This window comes from Limanda limanda, chromosome 11 (assembly GCF_963576545.1).
Source record: "Limanda limanda chromosome 11, fLimLim1.1, whole genome shotgun sequence".
NCBI lineage: Eukaryota > Metazoa > Chordata > Actinopteri > Pleuronectiformes > Pleuronectidae > Limanda > Limanda limanda.
In genome coordinates, this window is record NC_083646.1 from 25281458 (window position 1) to 25300806 (window position 19349).

General features: G+C 41.2%; 1 protein-coding gene across 1 annotated transcript in view; it reads right to left on the bottom strand.

The window, feature by feature from the left end:
* LOC133014520 (plectin-like) overlaps positions 1 to 19349 on the bottom strand; it is a 64105-nt gene that overhangs the window by 21905 nt on the left and 22851 nt on the right. Inside the window, exons 2-16 of the mRNA XM_061081787.1 lie at positions 15892 to 15953; positions 13012 to 13029; positions 11885 to 11974; positions 9843 to 9920; positions 9639 to 9743; positions 7909 to 8075; positions 4866 to 4981; positions 4383 to 4486; positions 3391 to 3510; positions 2418 to 2513; positions 2182 to 2309; positions 1016 to 1109; positions 712 to 866; positions 275 to 593; positions 113 to 190 (exon numbers count right to left, since the gene is read on the bottom strand). Coding sequence (XP_060937770.1) covers positions 113 to 190; positions 275 to 593; positions 712 to 866; positions 1016 to 1109; positions 2182 to 2309; positions 2418 to 2513; positions 3391 to 3510; positions 4383 to 4486; positions 4866 to 4981; positions 7909 to 8075; positions 9639 to 9743; positions 9843 to 9920; positions 11885 to 11974; positions 13012 to 13029; positions 15892 to 15953 — 1730 coding nt within the window. The remainder of the gene's footprint in view (positions 1 to 112; positions 191 to 274; positions 594 to 711; positions 867 to 1015; positions 1110 to 2181; positions 2310 to 2417; positions 2514 to 3390; positions 3511 to 4382; positions 4487 to 4865; positions 4982 to 7908; positions 8076 to 9638; positions 9744 to 9842; positions 9921 to 11884; positions 11975 to 13011; positions 13030 to 15891; positions 15954 to 19349) is intronic.

Consider the following 19349-nt stretch of genomic DNA (forward strand, 5'->3'; position numbering starts at 1 on the left):
CAAAACTTTATTTAAATAGCTGTCATTCAACTACAAGTTAAATCATGTACAAGTGTTAAACTGAAATCTAAATATTACCCCCGAAAAAATGTGAAATAGGAAAAATATTTACCAGCAGTTTGGCGTACTGAAGGTCCAGTTTACCCAGGTATTCTTTGTATGCGACCTTGCTGACAGGAGACAGCTGGCTCTGAAGAACATGAACGATGCAACAATGTTTAATTTCAAAATATAAAGCACTCTAGACAATATGTGATCTCATAGGGGGAACTACCTCGTCAGCCCTGGCCCGTTCAATCTTGGATCGGAAGTCCTCCACAGTCTGGTTCAGGCCTCTGTGGCTGCCCAGCTGGGACTCCACTGAGGGAAGATCAGATCCCCACTCTGCGTCATCAATGCGCCGCTGGTTCTCCTCCACCCAGGCTAGCAGGTCTTTAACGTAGCGCAGAGTCACATCGTCCAACTCTGGCCGCACCTTCATGGTGGACTGCTGGGAGCTCACCAGTTTGGTGTGAGACGTGGTCACAGAGGACTTAAGGCGAAGGTTGTAATCACTGCGCAGGTTGACCAGGCGCTCGTGGATGAGGTAGACCCTGTGGACATCAAAAGACACATTTTTCATTATGGTCTTCATGTGTGGTTGACAGATGTCCTTTGTGTAAAAGTAATTGTACTAAAAGTTAACTTGAAAGTAATTCACGGAGCACCCACTTGCGGTACATCTGTTCAGCCTGTGGGTGGCGCCCATCCTTTAGTATCTGTACATCGTTGAAGAGCAGGCGGATCATCTTGTCTGCCTTGTCCAGCTCCCTCTCCACCTCTGCCGTGTTCTTAGCTGGTTTCCCTGCATTCAGCAGACGAATGTCCTGAAGGGATGGAAGACAGCAAAAATAACAACTTTCATCTTCTTTTGAAATCATAATTACATCAAAAAGTTGTTACAGTGACTATTTGTGACTTTGTGAAGTAAATTCAAAGTGTAGTATTTCTAACGTTAGACCTGGCTAGGACTCACCGTCTGCAGCAGGTTCTCCAAGTGGCTGACTTGCTCATCACACAACCCAGACTCCATCTGGACTTTAATCACAATCCTCTGGAGTCTCTCAAGTCTGAATTAAATAAAATACAAACACCACCGTCATAATCTTTCAAAGACAATTTTAAGGTTCCAGCAAAACAGAATAGAATATATAATAATTTATAATTCAGTATTTTGTTTTAAAAGACATTTTTTGTACAAATAATAATAATAATAATAATCCTTGGCAGAACTAAAAACCTGTTACATCACATGTTAGACGAGCAGAAGCTGAAGCTCACATTCAGATATCAGACATCAGCCAAAACACTTACGGACATCTGCGTTTCAGCAAATACTCATATCCACAAGGGTCTGTCACAAATGACATATCCCAAATAGAGCTCCAGCTACTACGACCGAGGGTTCAGCTCAAACTCCCATTGCATTTTACAAAAAAAACTCAGAGTAAGATAAAAATCTCTTTGTTTTCTGACAAAGACGGTCAAGTCTGCTAATTCAGTCATTCCACATCTCAGGACCATAAACAAGGCGGTTAGATGACCCAGCAAACTTGTGACACAAACCATCCTGTTTGTAGACATTACATAACTCTGGGTTAAGAAATAGAATATAAATTCATCTCCTGTTTCATCCGAACTAATTATATCTTTCTTTGTCCAATCATGAGGAAATTTTCTCTCTCTTTTTATTCCAGCCCAGCACAAACAACAAGTAATAGTCTTTTGCTCCGGCTGTGTCCGAAATCACTCACCGATCATTATGCAGTCCACTATTTAATGAGTTTGCCATTTTGTAGTGGTTTCCGAATGTTAAGTGAAATTGATTTATCCTACATAGTGCACAAACTGTTTCCCATAATGCATCATGTTAGTCAACCATATTAAAAATATCTCCTAATCTATATTATGCATTTGTTATTTCTGTAATGTTTGATGTTTTTAAATTACATATCATCTAGCTAAAGCTTTTATCCAAAGTGACGTACAATATATGTTTCCTTTTTGTACATCTACACCTACTGATCACAGTTTACACTTATATTATATCATATTGAAAGAAGATGATATATATATATATATATCAATGAGCTTATTCTAATTAATCTAATTGGGACAATCAGTATCTGTCTTGGTCCTCACCTCTCAAACTCTGTTCTCAGCAGTCGCTCTCTCTCAAGGATAGCAACATGGAGACGACCCCATTCCTTCTCCACATCAATAGGATGGTAGCTCGGGGGGACCTTCACCTGACCACTCTGCACAGCACTCTGCAAGCAGGTGGAAGTATAACACATAAGTCATTATGCACATGTTGATATGATTGGACAACAGAATACAATGTAATACAAAAGAATCTGGAGTTCGATTCAGCTTGCCTCAAATGACTGGAAGATGTGTTTGGACCGGCTCTTGTCGGTCTCCTTCACCGGCAGCTCAGTCTCTTTGAACTTCAAGAACTGACGCCACAGAAGCTGAAGGGCAGATGGCACAAAATTTATATTTTATATTCAGAAAATGTAATTTACTTTTTGTTTGTTTGATACGTATACGTTATTAATACGTAAGATAATAATGTACCATCACTTAAGGACACAGAGTGAAACATTGACTTTTTGTGAATTCAGGACACATCATTATGTTGTTGTTTCAGGGATGTGTTCTGTATGTACTGTTACATCACTGTTGAATTCTAATTTCCCAAACTGGACAAGTCTATTCAGCACATCACACTACAGTTCTAATGGCCCACTTTGACTGAGGTTAAATCCTCTGTAAACATCATTCATGCTTTCCCATGACCGGTGTAAATTAAATTGAACTCTTGTAATGAACCCAAAATAGTCCCTGCTCAGGTCACCAGAGAAAAGACTAGATTTCTCACCGGACTTTGCTTTGATTTTAAAGAAGCACTGACGCTAATGATAATTTGACTTCAGAGACAATAAAGAAAAATACTGAAGTCACGGCATGCTTTCGTTGCATAGCACTGACAGGGAGTGGCACAGGGGTAATTCTCTTGAGGATTAGGTCCGACATTATTTGCCTTCAGGCTGCATTTTCAGCGCCAGCTCTGCCCCACCTACATTTCAACCATGTCTGTAAATACAGTTTATACTGCCTGCCTAAAGCCTGACAATATCTAAAGTGAGTGCATTATCATTCTAACAATGGATGACCACGAATAGATCTCACAAAACTTTTTTGATCTTATTTTACATCATACATTTTTTTTTCATTTTCAGGACTGTGTTACTGGAACAACAACTGCAACAACAACAAAACTCATAACCAAAACTACTATCTTGCCTAGAGCCATAAAAGTCACATGTTATCAGCATATTGGCTCACCTCTATCTCCTCATAGCTGGCGGGGAACTTCCTTTCCTCGAATATCATGATATGGTGGCGCATCCACTGCTGCAGAATCGTCACCAGCTCGTAGTACTCCTGCCAGCGCAGCTCGAGCTCCTGAAGCCAACACAGCAGAAAAGACAGCTGATAGTGAAGACAGCACAGACAGAAGCACTATTCTTCTTCTGCGTCTCCATGTTCGATCCCTCACACACCAAGCCAAACTCAATTAGGTGGCAACAATCTGGGTCTTGTGTGAACGGACAGAGAGCAGGGAAGACGTTGATGATGGAGGGAGTGGGGGAGAGAGAAGACAATGGTGGGAGACGGACAGACAGAAGCATGTTTCTCCAATTCAGTCTGTGGACAGTCACACCCATATTTGTCAAGTCAATTATTATAGACAGAATTTTACTTTTGCTTAAGACCCCTTTAACACCTGTCATTAAATGTGTTTGGTAACCAGGTTGTATTTGGTTAAGATTGTAACCTGACAAAATGTACACTTAGTACACAACAAACAACGAAAACAGATGGAGGAAGATGGTATCCATCCATGAAACTTGTATGGCGTTTTTGCATTTGCAGTGTGGTCACAATGGTGAGAGGTCAATTATCACCCGACTTGTGCTCTATCTGATTGCTATCTGATCCCATAAACACAATTAAATCCCGGGTTCAAATGGGGTATTTCATCAGGACCAGTTTTAAAATACAAGTGGAGTTTAAATGCCCAAAATGCCATTGATTTGTAAAAACTGATTTAGATTAGGTTTTATGTGAACAGATCAAATATGGGCCTGACCCTTTGGCGTCTGCAGTGTAAACACCACAGGCTGCTAATTTCAAGATACTTGGTTTCACAAGACCTTTCACAAGACCCCTCTTTTCTCTTTCAAACATTGATAGGATTGGAAAACACTCGCAAAATAAGCATATTTAAATATAAGCAGAGTCACATGCCACAACAAAAAACAAGTTCTGCTCACATTCCCTCTGGCGCCATCATGTGCAGCAGGTCGAGGCATGGCATCGTACAAGGATGATACGTAGGTGATGATGGATTTCTCATCAGGATGAGCGACATCCACATCTGACAAGATAAAAATATTATGCCATCTCGTTATTTCATATTGTCAATTAATCACAGGCAGTAGGAATATTGTATCTTCAAACACTGAAACGGCTGAATAACACTAAGGCTGAACATTGATTGATTAAAATTACACACTTGCCAAGTGTAATATCTAAATCTCAGAGGCTTTTTTTCATATTTTCAAGATTTATGGGAACATGCTTTTGATACAGACATCAGCTCCAACCACATTTAAATTTTTAGATTTCAAAGATATCTTTGTGTGAAATCACAATATATTTCAAAATAATTGCAATATCATTTATTGTTACAGGTTTTTTGTGGCACATTTTTCAGTGTGGTGTGTCTGTTGAAAAGGATTTTGGGCCAGTCTTACCCTCAGGGTCCAGGAGACGGGTCACTCCCATCTCTCTTTCAGCCACATTGAAGGCCTGTTCCAGGTTCTCCACGTTGTTCTGTCGGTACACTTTGCCCATGTCGATGTGTCTGGGACTAGAGGAACACAAAAATGTGGTGTTGGTCAGAGGGGGGGAGTTAACCTTACATATTAGATATGATATAACACACATTGACCAACTCTGTGTAGGCCAGCACACTCAGATTTTTTGATACTCAATATATTTGCAGCTGTTGCTTTTCTGTGTAAGCGTCAAAAGAGCACAGCGGTTCACCTTCTGACAAATCTGTGCTAGCACCTACATTTTTTTGTCCTCTGGGTATTTGACTCGGGCAGATGTCAGAGTCATCTATAGGTGGAATGCAAATTAGAACAGCTAACATAATCACACACTTTTAGTCAGCAGCCATAGCTTTACTCCCAGCGGAGGCAAAAGTTCATGTCTGCAGAGTGCAAACTGAATGCTTCACAAATGTATGTATATATTGATGTAATTAAAACAATATCTCATAATTTATGGCAGCTTTATATGCATCATCAATTTTAACTTATATTTAGCAGGCAAACACAGTCAGAGAAACAGTAAGAGCAGATCCATACAACTGTCTAATGCAAGTAGTGGGCCGTCCTGCATTTTGTCCATAAACAGGAGAAGTCTCCACAGGGTGGATTTCCTGCACGGAGGACCTCATCGCTGGCCGAGGGCAGCTGCTCATGCTGTGGCCCAGTTCCCTGCTGCTAGAGTGAGCCGTTGAGCTGTGTGACCCCGAGTCCCAGGAGGATCCCTCTGATGGGATATCCTCACACAGCATGATCACCCGGCTCCCCACATCTCTGACAGATCCTGACACGCTGTCGGTGAAGCCCACGGTTCCCTTTTTCTTTTTAGTCTTCTTCCTTATACTGAACATCTTAAATCTGGTCCTCGTCCAGTGGTACGTTTAAAAGCTTAATCTTCAGCTGGAGGCATTAACTGATCCAGATATTTGTATGGATTGATGGCAGCATGTAAATCCATATGCGTTTTCTCAGGCGTCCATCATCGTGTGAAGATCCTGTCCATCCTTCTGCGGGGCTGCAGAGGTGGAGAAGCCTCCTAGTGGTGCAGTCAAGCTACTGCCTCCTTTTTTAAAAGACTAAATTAAACTGTTGCTTTCTGAGCTTAATTTGTAAAGCTTCCCAAACCTAAAACCTAGACACTCTCGGTTGAATGCCTATTCTGCAAAGTTTAACCTGAAGTCCAAGGAACGACGCAATGCCACACTTTTAATGTAGCAGACATTGAGTGCTACAGTACCGCCCAAACACCACACCCCTGGCATTTATGAAAGGTTAATCCAGCCTTCGGTGACTCAAAAAAATGTAAAAGGAAAAAAGTTGCTGGTACACGCTCAGGTTTCAGTAAACTTGCCCCTGCAGGTATCTTTTTCTCTCAACCCATAATAGCTATAAAGAAATACATCATACTGAGCTTTTTGTTTTCTCTCATCTAATACCACTTTTCTCTAGGTTGCTCTCCAGACTCATTTATAAAGAAAAGCAGCCAATGGTGAATTGTATTGACAAATCTTCCTGAGAAATAGATGCACAGTCATTTCCCATGAGGCAATCGCACACAAAGATATCCCTAAGAACTGATTGAGCAGAGCAGCTTTTAGGATACGTAATGTTGAACAGTGGATATATTATGTTTTTACTTTTCAATACTAGGCTTCTAACAATTTAATCAGCTAATCATATTTAATAGAGGAATTATCATCTTGACATGGCACCAGAAGATGATCCTTATTAGTCATAGTCAGTGCGTCTCAGTGATATTTCTCGCCTAAAGGCATCAGATGTTCAGAGAGGCATGAAGACACTTTTCATTACAGCAAAATGTGACAAGTAGTGTCAAGTATGAAAATGGGTCAAAAGAAGTTGTTTTAATGCCTACAGTACAGAATAAATATCAATATTTTAACCTGAGTGGATAAATAAATATTTACTGCTGTATATCATACTGCTCATGATATTTCCATTGTTATGAATAAGATATAGTAATATAAATGTCAGTTCATAGATATTATGTCCAAAATTATTTAAGGAGTGGATACATCTTACTGAGAGTAGAATTAATTACAGAGCGAGTTCAAACTGGCATCATGAAATGTGACAAGGTTGAACTCCTGCTGCACTGCACTCCATGTTCAATGGTACGTACGGATGGTGATGTGTCATGACAGGCATCAACGTTACTGGGCTTATCTAAAAAAGTAGATATGAATTCCTGCATAACTAGGGATAAATCAATATGGCATACGTTGACTTTCTGCACTGCATTACAGGATGGGTGCACATGTTATTGCAGTGACCTTCCGCAGGCATTTCAGTCGAGACAACTTTCTTTCAAATTAAGTAAATTTTTATGAAGTTATATTCAGTGGTATGGCTCTGTTCTGAGAACTCCCTGCCCTTCCACGTGCATATGTGGGAAGCCAAGAGCACACCTCTCTAACCTTCCAAAGGTCTTCATGCAAAGTGAGGCAGGGAGAGCGGCAGCTAAAAGACCCCGGCACAGAACAGAGCAGTCATCACTCACAACTACTCTATTAGGTCAGATTCAATATGAAAAGAGGTGGTGGGTTGTGAAGTGGTTTGCAGTGGAAGCAGGAAGAGTAGGCAGGGTAAAGCAGGTTAAATACAGCATACGATATGAACTCTGGCTAATGTGAATCACTCAGAGGTAGGGCTGTCACTCTTTGTACAAAAGTCCAGCATTCATTCAAATGGGAAAAGTTCATATTCAACGATGCAGCACAGTTTCACCTGCATGCCCTCTTAACCTATAAATTAAGTCAGAAAGATTTCATCATTTTGTATGAAAATGGATGTTGCTAGCAAGCAAATCTACTCCAAGTGAACAATCACGATATTAATCAAATGAATTTGAACAAATTCCCTGGCATACAAAACAGATTTTTTTGAAGAATTGGCAGCCTACGAGGGGGCTATTTACCAGCAACAAACTGGCCACACTCACCAGTGTTTGTGTATGACGGCGTTGAAGAGCTTGCCGTCCCTCCAGCTGGTGGTGAAGTTGTCGCAGCGGATGCCCTGGTAACCGTCAGTCATCCTCTGAGACCAGAGCAGCAGCTTCTCCTTGGCTGTCATGTCCTCTGATTGGCCGTTCACCTGGATGTCTGCGATCTGAGTAAATAGAAACGAGTGTCAATACAAAAAGGGACAAAGAGTTTGTAGATGTATACTAAAGAAATGTGGAAAAAATTGGTCATTAGAGGAAATTAAAAGATGTGAATTACTGGATTCCCCTGAATTAAAGTGAATTACTTGACACCAAGGGTTAATTTAGTCCAAGAGCAATGAAGACACCGATCATCCCTTCACTTGATTAGAGTTTTAGAAATTTCCTAAGCTATAGGGGGCTTCAAGTTGCTTCTGACTGGCTCGTTGGCTGCAGCAGGATTTCTGTCTGGAAGAATGCAAACTGTGGTTGTGGCATCCGGATTCCATTTTGGGGGAAATTAGGAACAGCAAAGATGAGTCATAGCCATCGGGTTTTCCATTTAGTATGTCTTTGAGTGCTAGTCCTTGTTTGTTTTCTCTTGGCATGAGCATGAAAAGCTGAAGAAGAACTGGACCCCCACCCCCCGGAAGTCATATGGAGTTTATTTCCTATCTCTATTCAAGATATCCTTATTTACTTATATTCAGTCTCTCTCATTTTGAGCGTATTATTTACTCATGTCATGCTCAGATTTTGTGATGCTTTCTCTCGAATCTCTTTCGCTCTAACAGATCCCTGCATATCGTTCCAAACTGTCTGCACTCAGACACACTGTTGCTGCATCCTGAATGTATTTCAGTAAATTTGGGGTCATCATATTGTAGGATCTAACACTGCATGACATGACAAGAGGGATAACTCTTCACTCCGCTTTCATCTCTGTGACTCACCAGTAACCACCACCCGGCTCACCCTCTCTTTATCTACGGGGAACAATGGTTCCTTCACCAAACCACACCATTCTTTCCTCTATGTGCCACTTTTCCACAAACTCAACATGTATCATCTGGCATTAGTGGGTGTGCCCCTGTTTATGAGGCTGATACCCAATGGCTTCTGCCTGGAAGCTCTTGTTGTGTATGGGCTTTGGTTGGGAGTCTCGCATATCAACATATCCCACACTGACTCTCCCTATCCTTGGGAGTCCGCTTATTTCCTTATTCAACAGGGTGAGCTTTCATTTTGAGAGTATTAGTTCTTCATTTCACTTTCAGATTTTGTAATGCTTTGCCTATCCTGCCCTGCCCTTCTCGCTCAAACAGATCACTGCATGCATGCAAATTGGCTCCGCTCCTGCTCTAACAGCACTAAGATATACTGAATGTCCTGCAGTTCAGTTTCAGTGCTTCTCCTTGTGCTCAGCTGCTCTCAGAATGAAAGAACACAGACCTGAATGAAGGAAACAAACTCAGAGTGACTCATGCCAGCACGCCCCTGATTGTGTTGATTTCTTTATACTGCTAATACCAGCCACTAAATACCAGACTGCAGTGTTAGTTTGTTATGATCTCTTCCAAGAGCCCAAAGTGGGAATGAAACACTTTTGATTAGAAAATGTCTTTCATGAGAGGGATTTTGAAGAGAGGAGTCCATTGTGATTGTTCCCAGGAGATGAAACGGCAGCTGACAGGCGCAGTTCCCACACACAAAGGGAAAGCGATAATATAATGGAACACAACACTGACAGCAATGGAGACCTGGAAATGGAGGATGATGGTCCATATTAACCCCAGCGTCAACTTGGGGTTCCCATCTGCTATGTCATCATTCCTGATGTTAACCAGCTTGACCTGGGGAAAACAAAACAGTTGCATTGTCATGAGTACACCATCACCACACATTGGTTTGCAAGGTTTTCAGGGTTGAAAGTATAATTTCATAGGTCGTACCTGTCGGTGTCTGAGAAAGTCCAGTGCTATCTGTACATTCTGCAGTTTGTGGAATCTCATGCGGCCTTTCTCTCTGGGCTGTGGAGGGTGGAGAAGAGATATAGAGGTGTTTAGTTAAACTTTCAACACTAGAATACCATACATTCATATTTTTGCATACTCATGATGGAAGGTGGGAAGCATCCAATCAAAATGAAGGAAGGAATTAGAAGGATAACACAAAGAATAACTGGTGAATAGACAAGAATACATTTTAGTGAAGAAATGTTTTAAAATTATGCTGCTTTCTTCGGCTTTGTCCTTGTTGTTCGAGAGAATATTATAAATAAAAGAATCATAATATTTCTGTACTCAATCTCAGTTCAGAACTTTAGTTCACTTATTCGAAGTTCCAGTATATTATATATCTTGAACAAATAAAAGAGCTCTGAAATCATTCTCCTAACCAAACAATACATTCTATATGATTGAGTAGGCGAGGTGGGTCAATGTTTTGTACATATTTCCCATAATTTAATGCATATAGAGAAGACAGAATGCCATTTTTCCAAGTTCTTTATAAGTTCTTTAGGGAATTCTCCTTCACATTCCCTCAGAAATTATAAATCATTGATTTGGAAGTGGAAATAAACAAAAATAAAACAGAAGCCCAAAAACAAACCCTTGGCAAGGTTTTGGGCTTGTGATGGGGGGCATCTGAGGACAGCCAAATAAATTAACTCATGTTGCATCATGCTGAGTTTGTCAAATAAAATTAAAATGAATGTAAATGAAGAGAACATAAATATACTGGCTCTGAATTCAAGACCCTAACCAAATACCAAAAAGAAAGAAAGCTAAAGCATGCAAAAAATAGTAGTGCTTATACCAAAACTGTCATGATAATCAATAAACACGTACAGCAGCAATGTTGGTAAAGCAAGCCTGTCTAGAAGAGAAACAAACAAAAACTGCTAAATCAACCTGATTGCCATGGAGGTTTGGTTACCATGCAGAGCAAAATTGTTGCGAAAGCGCGGGTGAATCGTAAAAAATAAAAGAAGTCTACTTAAAATTACAAACCCACTCACCAACCGAACGCTCCTGACCACGTCTCTCTCCCTGGGCTAACCCCCGACAAAGAGCAGGGCAAAGAGAGGAGGCGAAGGCCAGGCGACAGCGATCAGCACACAAACACGAAGGTTAAAGGGAGGCGAGGAAGAGGAAGAGTAGAGAAGAAGAAGCGCAGATCAGAAAGGAGTATAGTGCACACACACACATACAAACACAGGCCAAAGTGAGGTTAATGTGTTAAGGCTATGGAGGCATTCCGAGGATGAGCAGAGCGAGAGCCAGTGAAGGATCTAGGGTTTTTCTAAATCTGGGGCCATAAGGGGGCCCACATTTTAGAGGGGGCCAATTATATGACCAACATTCATGCATAATTCCTGATTCAGTAAGGTGCACATTTATGTCATTCCTTGAGTAAAGCCACACATCAATACATTTATTTTGAAAACTGCTCCTTGTTCAAGCACATTTAGTTTAGGAAATTAGTTTTTGTTAGTATTGTTAAAAAGTGATTATTTATTTACTACTGACAGGACTATAGAACACAGTTGCTAATCAGATTTTAGCTTGGGCCAGTGCCCCCTGGATCCGCCCTGGAGAGCATGATAAAGTACAGCAGCAAAGAAGCTTCTGTTCAGGTCTGAACCCAGGGTTTAAAATATGAGCCTTGACATTTTAGTTCAAGACAAAAAAGAGAAAAATATGCTGGTGAGATTTTGCTCTACAGACAAAGTGAAGAAGATCACAGACCAGTGACCCAGTACAGTAACTTCATAAGCCTTTGTTTGGCAAAGTTCAGCTCAGGTAAAGCCTCTGACTGTCAACACGGCTGTGATTAGTAAAAATGTATTACCACTGAGATTGCATTCCAGGGTTATTTGCAGATAAGTAAGCTTTCTTAACAGGTCAGGATCGAAGGTGGAGGTAAAACGATGCATATTAGTCACTCTGACGGTCGGAAAAAAAAAATAATACACCATGGCGATACTCACTAGTGTATCTCCAGAGAGGACCTCCAGCAGAGAGATCAGGTTATGTCCATCTCGAAGGTCTTCATACAGGTCTGTCACGTGACGCTGTGACTGCCGGGACAAAATGAAAAACAGAGGAGGGGTCACAAAGGTTCAAGATCTGATCCTTTAAGGGAGTGGTTAAAACAAAAGCACTGTGATTTACAGACACACACCCTAACTCACAACTCATTTAACTGTACAATACGTTATTCTAGTTATACAATTTAATGGCTACACTGTGCAACCCTGTTACTCTGCATATATGTTTGCAATGTATGTATTATTTGACTTTTGTCTATTTTTTAGTCTTCTTTGCTGCTGCAACACAGCAAATTTCTATTTAATAACTTAAATTAATTTAAAAAATGTTATCTTAACTATTTAACGATTATCGTATCTTGTCTTGAGGAGAAAGGCTCTTTTGTAACTGTAATCTAAATTATCTGTCACAAACTGCTGTTACAGTTAATGACTGAAGCAGAACATTAAATCTCAATGGTTCTGACTATTTCAGAAGTTAATGGCCACAAAGTGACAAATGGTCACAGACATATTGTCGTAAAATTTGTGGAAACCGCATGCTGTGCAGTTTTTGTGACTTAGTAAATTACTTTCACTTTCCACCTAATGAGGCGTCAAAATTCACAGCGAAATTACAGGTTTTTATTTCAGGATCTTAAAATGCAACTGTCCGCTTAAAGAGGTGCTTAACATTGGTTTCTTAATCTGTTACCTCGCTGTGTTATATAAGTTTTCTCACTGCTCAGATGTGTTTTCTCCTCTAGTTCAATTCTACACAGGTCAAGAATGCATAGTCGAGAGCAAGCCAAGCCCAACTCTGCTGCAGGAGCCAAATACCAGCTGCTATCATCGCTGAAAAGTGATGGATGGGGCTGTGATTAAAACCCAGAACAGGGAAGGACCAAAGGCACCAGGGTGAACGTAAAAATCTGCTAAAAGCACAGGCATATTTCTTTTCAGGGTGTTGTGAAACTAGACAGGAGCAGAGAGCTGTAAAAAAGGGAGGGAACAGTTTTCAAGATAGTCAGATAGCAGACACACAAAGTGTTTTAATGCAGCTGCTGCTTGTACATGCAAGTACGTACCTCTGCTCCTCTCCGATGCTGGGGGATGGCGGATGATAGAGGGATGGATAAGAAATGGAGAAGTTGAATGAACGGAAGAAAATGATAATAGAAATAAATTAATACAAATGAAATTAATGAAATTGAAAGTGGGATTATTTGATGATAAGCATGACATTGTGAGGCAGAAAGATGAAACATGGAATAAGTTTCAAAAATAACTTTTGTTGTTGTTAAATGAAAAATTCAGTTCTCAAGTGGGTGTGTTTGGTCATGTGAGGGGGGAAGGAGTCCTCAGCCCTCGAATGGAATGAATGCTGATTTCCGTTGCAAGTTACAACAGCGGCCTATTTATGTTGGCAAGAGATTCAAAACCAATTATTCAACCTTTGACGTGCTCCTCCCTGCCTGCAGAGAAAAGGTAACCAACACTGTGACCACCAGGGTTCACTGTCCACACACCGAAAAGTCCTCTACTTTATAGAGAGTGACATGTTTGCATTGTTGTTGACAGTCCAATAGCCAAAGGTCTGACAGATTAACACAAATTAATAAAATACCACATTCTGCACATGACATATTCAGTGCCCACTGCCCATATCTAGGAGACTTTTAAAAAGCTTTTTGCTCGGTATCTATCGGCAGCCAGTCGTCTACCTTCACCATATCCAGCACTAGCCCTCAATCACTTTGTCCTGAAGAGGCTGCTGCACATGAATGATGGGTGTCAAAACTACAAATTGCCATTTCGCAGACAAAAGAAGCTGCTCTGTAAACTTTTCTAGTTGAAAATCATTAGCGCACATGGCTGACAGACCCTCATCCTGGGCCCTCTGCACTGTCTGGGGAGGCAAAGTGCTTAACATACCTCAGGGTTTACGTAATCTTTACATCAGCCCAACCCCTCAGGGGATCCCTTGTTACTCGATAGCCATGCATCTGGTATCTGAGATCAACTTGCAACATTCATAGTTTTTAATCTGATCAAGTGAAGTTTGTAGGAATCAGCTAGAAAATAGATTTCCATTTTGCAACCCGTCTGACTTCCCACTCAGTTCCGCACAATAAAAGAAAATGACTGAGCAGGGGAAACCACTCACTGGGCCTTCAAGGCTTTATATGGCCAGCCATTGTCTGCCCCTAAGCCACCCATTAAACCATTAAACCATTAAACCAGTTTAACACCGGTTTAACCTCAGAGTAGCACACTTGAAACTCAGAGTTAACAACTTCCCTGCCAAACATGTGCATAGTATGACAAATTTTGCAAGTCTTAATAAAGTCTATGATTCGTAATTTAAAAAAAGAACTGCAAAGAACAGCTGGCCTACCATAAAGGCAGCCTGCAGCAGGGATTATCTACTAACAAATAGATTTTAGGTCTGTTCTGACTTTCTGACAAATTGTTTGCTTATATTACATAGGTTATTGTCACTGAAGACATAATCACAAAAGTTAAATTAGTGTGAATCATTATGTAATCTCCCTGCATCAATGCAAGTTATTTATTTTAGGCCCGGGATGAATGCAGGTAGCCTCCCTGACCCAAGATTCTGTGCAGCACATGTGCTACCGTCAGCCTTAACCACCACGGGCTCCGGGCCGAGACCAGAATTTGCCTTTTTATAGGGAGCAAAGTGAGTCCAGATGTCTTCGAATCACCCTCCACAATTCACAATGAACGCTTTAGAGAAATAAGGGGGGGTAACTCCAGTATGTTGTCATACATTGGAAGCAGAGTACGGTAGAACTGCACATTCATGGAAAGGAAAACACTCTTTGTACTTATTTTCTTCCCTCTTGTTCCATTAGTAAAAAGATGATTGGCTCAGTGTCTGTGGGAGTGAATATACAAACAATGTGGAAGCAGTTAAGTGTCCAGAGGCTGTCAATGTGTTGCTGCCAATGGGTAAAGTGGCACAAGCATGGCTATTTTTACTGCTCTGTTGGAGAGAGTATATTGTGTTGAGAGGTAATTTTTCTCCCCTAATGAGGAGCTCCTGAGTGAGGAGTATGGCCTGTTTGACTTTACCCTCATCCTGACCTGCATACCTCCTAACATGTTTGATGCATTGGATGCTTCTGAGGCCTTGGTTTGAGAATAAAGTGTGAGTGGACGAGTGCTGATGGATGTTTCACACAGACCCTATGCTGACGACAGACTAGTCTTCTGGTAAACCTTCCCCATCGCCGTGCAACGCTGACAACCAAGAGTGAAACAATAGCCTCCTAGCTAATGTAGGTTTATGTAAGTAAAGGGCGGGGGTGCTCGTAATAATTTGTGAAGAGACACAATGCACAGGTGAGGGATGGATGAGATATTAGACAATGGTGGACTCATGGTCTCTGAATGTAATCCACAAAGCCAAATTACATTCTGAGACAATTCTGTTGTTACAGCTTGCACACACAAAATCAATGTTGTACTGTGCTTTTGACTCAAAACTCCTAAATCTAAATGTTATCCCATATAATCATTGTTTTGATAGTTATCCAGAGCAATACACATTAAGAGCACATCTAAACTCTTGCCAACATAAACATAAATCAAGACCAACTATTTGCAAATGTTATCAATCACCTCTCAAAATCTCAGCACATTTATTAAATGCTCAACATAGCATTCTGTGGTGGAAGACTTATTATTAGGCTTTAGACCACAAGCTGGGAAATGGACTTTTTGATATCCCCTGTGCTTGTTGTGTGAGACCACATTGCTATGTTGGAAAAAAGCTAAATTTGTCCAGATTCATTGTCCAATTGATTCTGCACAAGTGTGCTTTGTTCGTAATAGAGTACGTCTGGAACATGACAGCGAGGGCATGTGTGGGCTGGAATGAGTGAATGAATATGTCTTCTGAGTCCAATAAGACGGAGTGAAAGTTAAGGATGGGTCCTTACCTTTATCAAGTGCTTGTTCACCCATTTTGTGAAGGTCTTTTTCTGTACTCGATCTCGTTCATCTGCAAGACAGAGAAACCACAGATGTGAGAGGTGTTTGAAGAGAACCCCCAAACCTTACCCTGTTAGAGATGAGTTTTATCCAATTAAGAACAGAACAATTTGCTAGTGGCACGTTTAAAATAACAGCATATGATTGATGCATTCTTTTACATCATGTTTTCGTTCCTGGTTTAATTTACTTTATATAAAAGCAGCAAACAAAAGAGGAAATCCCCAAGATACCAGACGTGTTTGATTTGTGTAGGACATGCGGAATTTATCACTGGGTGGAAAAACACACCTCGACTTGTACGCGCCTGCATCTGAGTCAGAGCATCAAATAATGCTCACTGCAGGAGATGCACCCCTACTGTCTGGGAAATGTAACATTTGCAAGGTGGTGTCTCACTCTAACACAGCTGCCACCATGTGCTCTTGGACAGAAGAATAAAGGAAATCACGCCAAAGGCAACATGTAGTGTCAAAACACTCTGCAAGACGTGGCATAACTATTAAGTGCAATTTTCCAACAAGAAACAACAAGGTCTTGGCGAGGGACACACCTACTAATACAACAACCCTGCATACCTGCTGTGATGTGCCCCTGTTGGAGTTCATGGCAAAAACCACAAGGTGTGTCACTGCAACATTTATGATAGGCACAGTGGAGGGATCAGAGTGTTTCTCGCTCCCTGACGGGAACTGATCTAAGGGCTGTGGTCTGATGAGCATGTTGTAATTCAAGTCTTTTCTTTAATGTGGAGCTCACCTTCACTGACTCACACACAATTCACATTGCACTAGACTGAACTCAAGACAACAGAGCCGGTCTATCTTATCAGTTTAAGGGTAGTGATCCAACTGTCTACTGTAGAGTGACACGCCCAGCAATGAAACGAAAAGGGCACAAATTCAACTTTAACATGAAATCCGCGCCCAGAGGCTACGTTTGTTTTCTTAGGAGGGTGTCAGCAACGACTTCCTCAAATGTGTTATGGAAGTTTGTTTCCATGGAAACCCAATATAGAGACCACCAGACTTTTAACCTCCCCATCTATCATTTAAACCAATAGGGTCTGCGCCTCATGACGTAACCTCTGTGTGGCTCCATTTCCTGTCGAGGGGGCAAAATGTCACAGCGTGAAGAGACCGGTGAGAGACACACACACACACACACACACACACACACACACACACACACACACACACACACACACACACACACACACACACACACACACACACACACACACACACACACACACACACACACACACACACACACACACACACACACACACACACACACACACACACGCACACTCACACTCACACTCTCACACAGAAGCATACTCGCTCACCCATACAGGGCAACAGGGCAATAACACTGGGGTGTTTCACAAACTTTGCTGTGGACTAACGCAGTTTCCCATGGCAGCTGCACCCTGACCTGTGAGTCTCTGCATTCACATCATATTACTCAATACTGTTTGAAGTAATGGACTCATTGCTCTTCACAGGTGAATGGTGTGCGAGAAGATAGTGCCTGCATGAACGACCAAGTATCAGATGTCATCCAAACACAAAGAGCTTTCAGTGAGGTGTGGTGTTTATGATCCAAAACAGCACGGAAGTTCAGAGCAGACAAAATACTGCAACTAAGTGCATTTACTTAAGTACAGTACTTAATCTTGAAACTTATACTTCACTAAACTCCAGGGGCAATGTTTGTACTGACTTATTTGCATTCCTTTGATTACGCAACTATCGTTTCAAGTTAATTTGACGAATACAATTTTGCGAGCAAAACAAAGACTGTATAAAATATGATGCATTGTTGATGATATAATCAAACTGACTACTTTATTCGGGCAAGATACGTCTTTCAATGCAAAAAATATCCAACAGCAATTGGTATCCAATCATGTGATCAATAATGACACTTTGACATTTTTCTACACAATGAGTAATTTTACTTTACTTGAGGTACATTTAATCTTGTTAATGAAAGCAGAATAGATTATTTCTACGTAATCTAATTTCCAATTTAACTTAATAAAGGATCTGAATATTTGGAAGAAGTGTAAAATGTCATCAGTTTGAAGCGTTCAAGGGGAAAAACAGAGAATGATAATCGAATATGGGAAAAATAAGAAAGAAAATCTAGCACATCATTCATCCAACATAAGTTCCCCCCCAAAACACATGCATGTCACATTACACAAATTTGTGCATGTGCTTTGCTGGCCAATTCACTGAGAGGAAGCAGCTGATGCATTAGATAAAAGTATAGTATTCTGCTTTAAGTGGCTGTGTGGGGAAACACTGGACAGTACAATCAGGATGACCACATCCGTGATTTTAAATACGTCAGATTGCTCCAGATCATGTAACAACAGTCAAAGTACCTGTACCATGAAAGAAGGCATTGACAGCTGAGTTTACTAATGTAAAAAACCAAACCTTATTCAACAAGCTAACCAATAAAGCTCCAACAGCAACTTCGTCAGGCTCTTGCAGACAAAAGCCTACAACCTGAACATTGTCCAATGCTGAAATTACATTAAATGCTTCCTGGAACATTTAATTCCTGCCCGGCAGCTTCTCACACACATGGAAACACATAGATCCAGATTAAGGTTTGCAATTAAGCTGTTTTCCATTAACTGCCACAATACTGGTACCTTTCCTGCCGTCTGTAGCCTTCAGCATCCCTTGGAAATAACCATCGTCAGAGTGGTTCCTCTCCCTACCCACGCTGTCAGAGGAGAAATTCCTGTACTTCTGCGGCGGAGAGGTCATTGTCACTGATTGTCAGCACAAACAATAATAATCCCGATGATAAAATCTCCTTGGTGGTTTTCCCCCTTGATAGGAACTTCTGTTTTCTGGCGTCTATATCTGTCCCACTGGCCCTCAGCTTGTTCCAAAGTGTGCAGTCCTGTGGCAACAACGCAGCACGTCACACACCCTCTCCCTCCTTCTCTCCTCTCAACCTCCTCACTCCCTCTTTGGGTTCGGCTCTGCCCGTCTTTTTCCTCCGTAAGTAGTTTTTTTTTCTTTCCTCTTTTTCTCTTCGGCTTACTCTATTCCTTTCATGGCAAATGATGCCTGTGGGCTACGAAGTCTGGGCCTGTCCTTGTGTGTGTGATGTGCGAGTGTGTGTTTAGTGGTGCTAGAGTGCACAGGACATGGTGGGTAGGGCTCTAAACACACCCCTTCCTCTAGCAGTCTCAGGCGCGGTAGAGGAGGGAAAGGCGTGGATGGATGAGGTGTGGTAACTTGCAGGGACGATCACTTAATCACTTCATTTGCGCAACAAAATACACACGTGCGCTGAGTCACTGGGGATATAAAAAATCATAAAAGATGGGGCTGATAACTTAAGTCTAAAAAGATAAAGGTTTCTCAGTCAC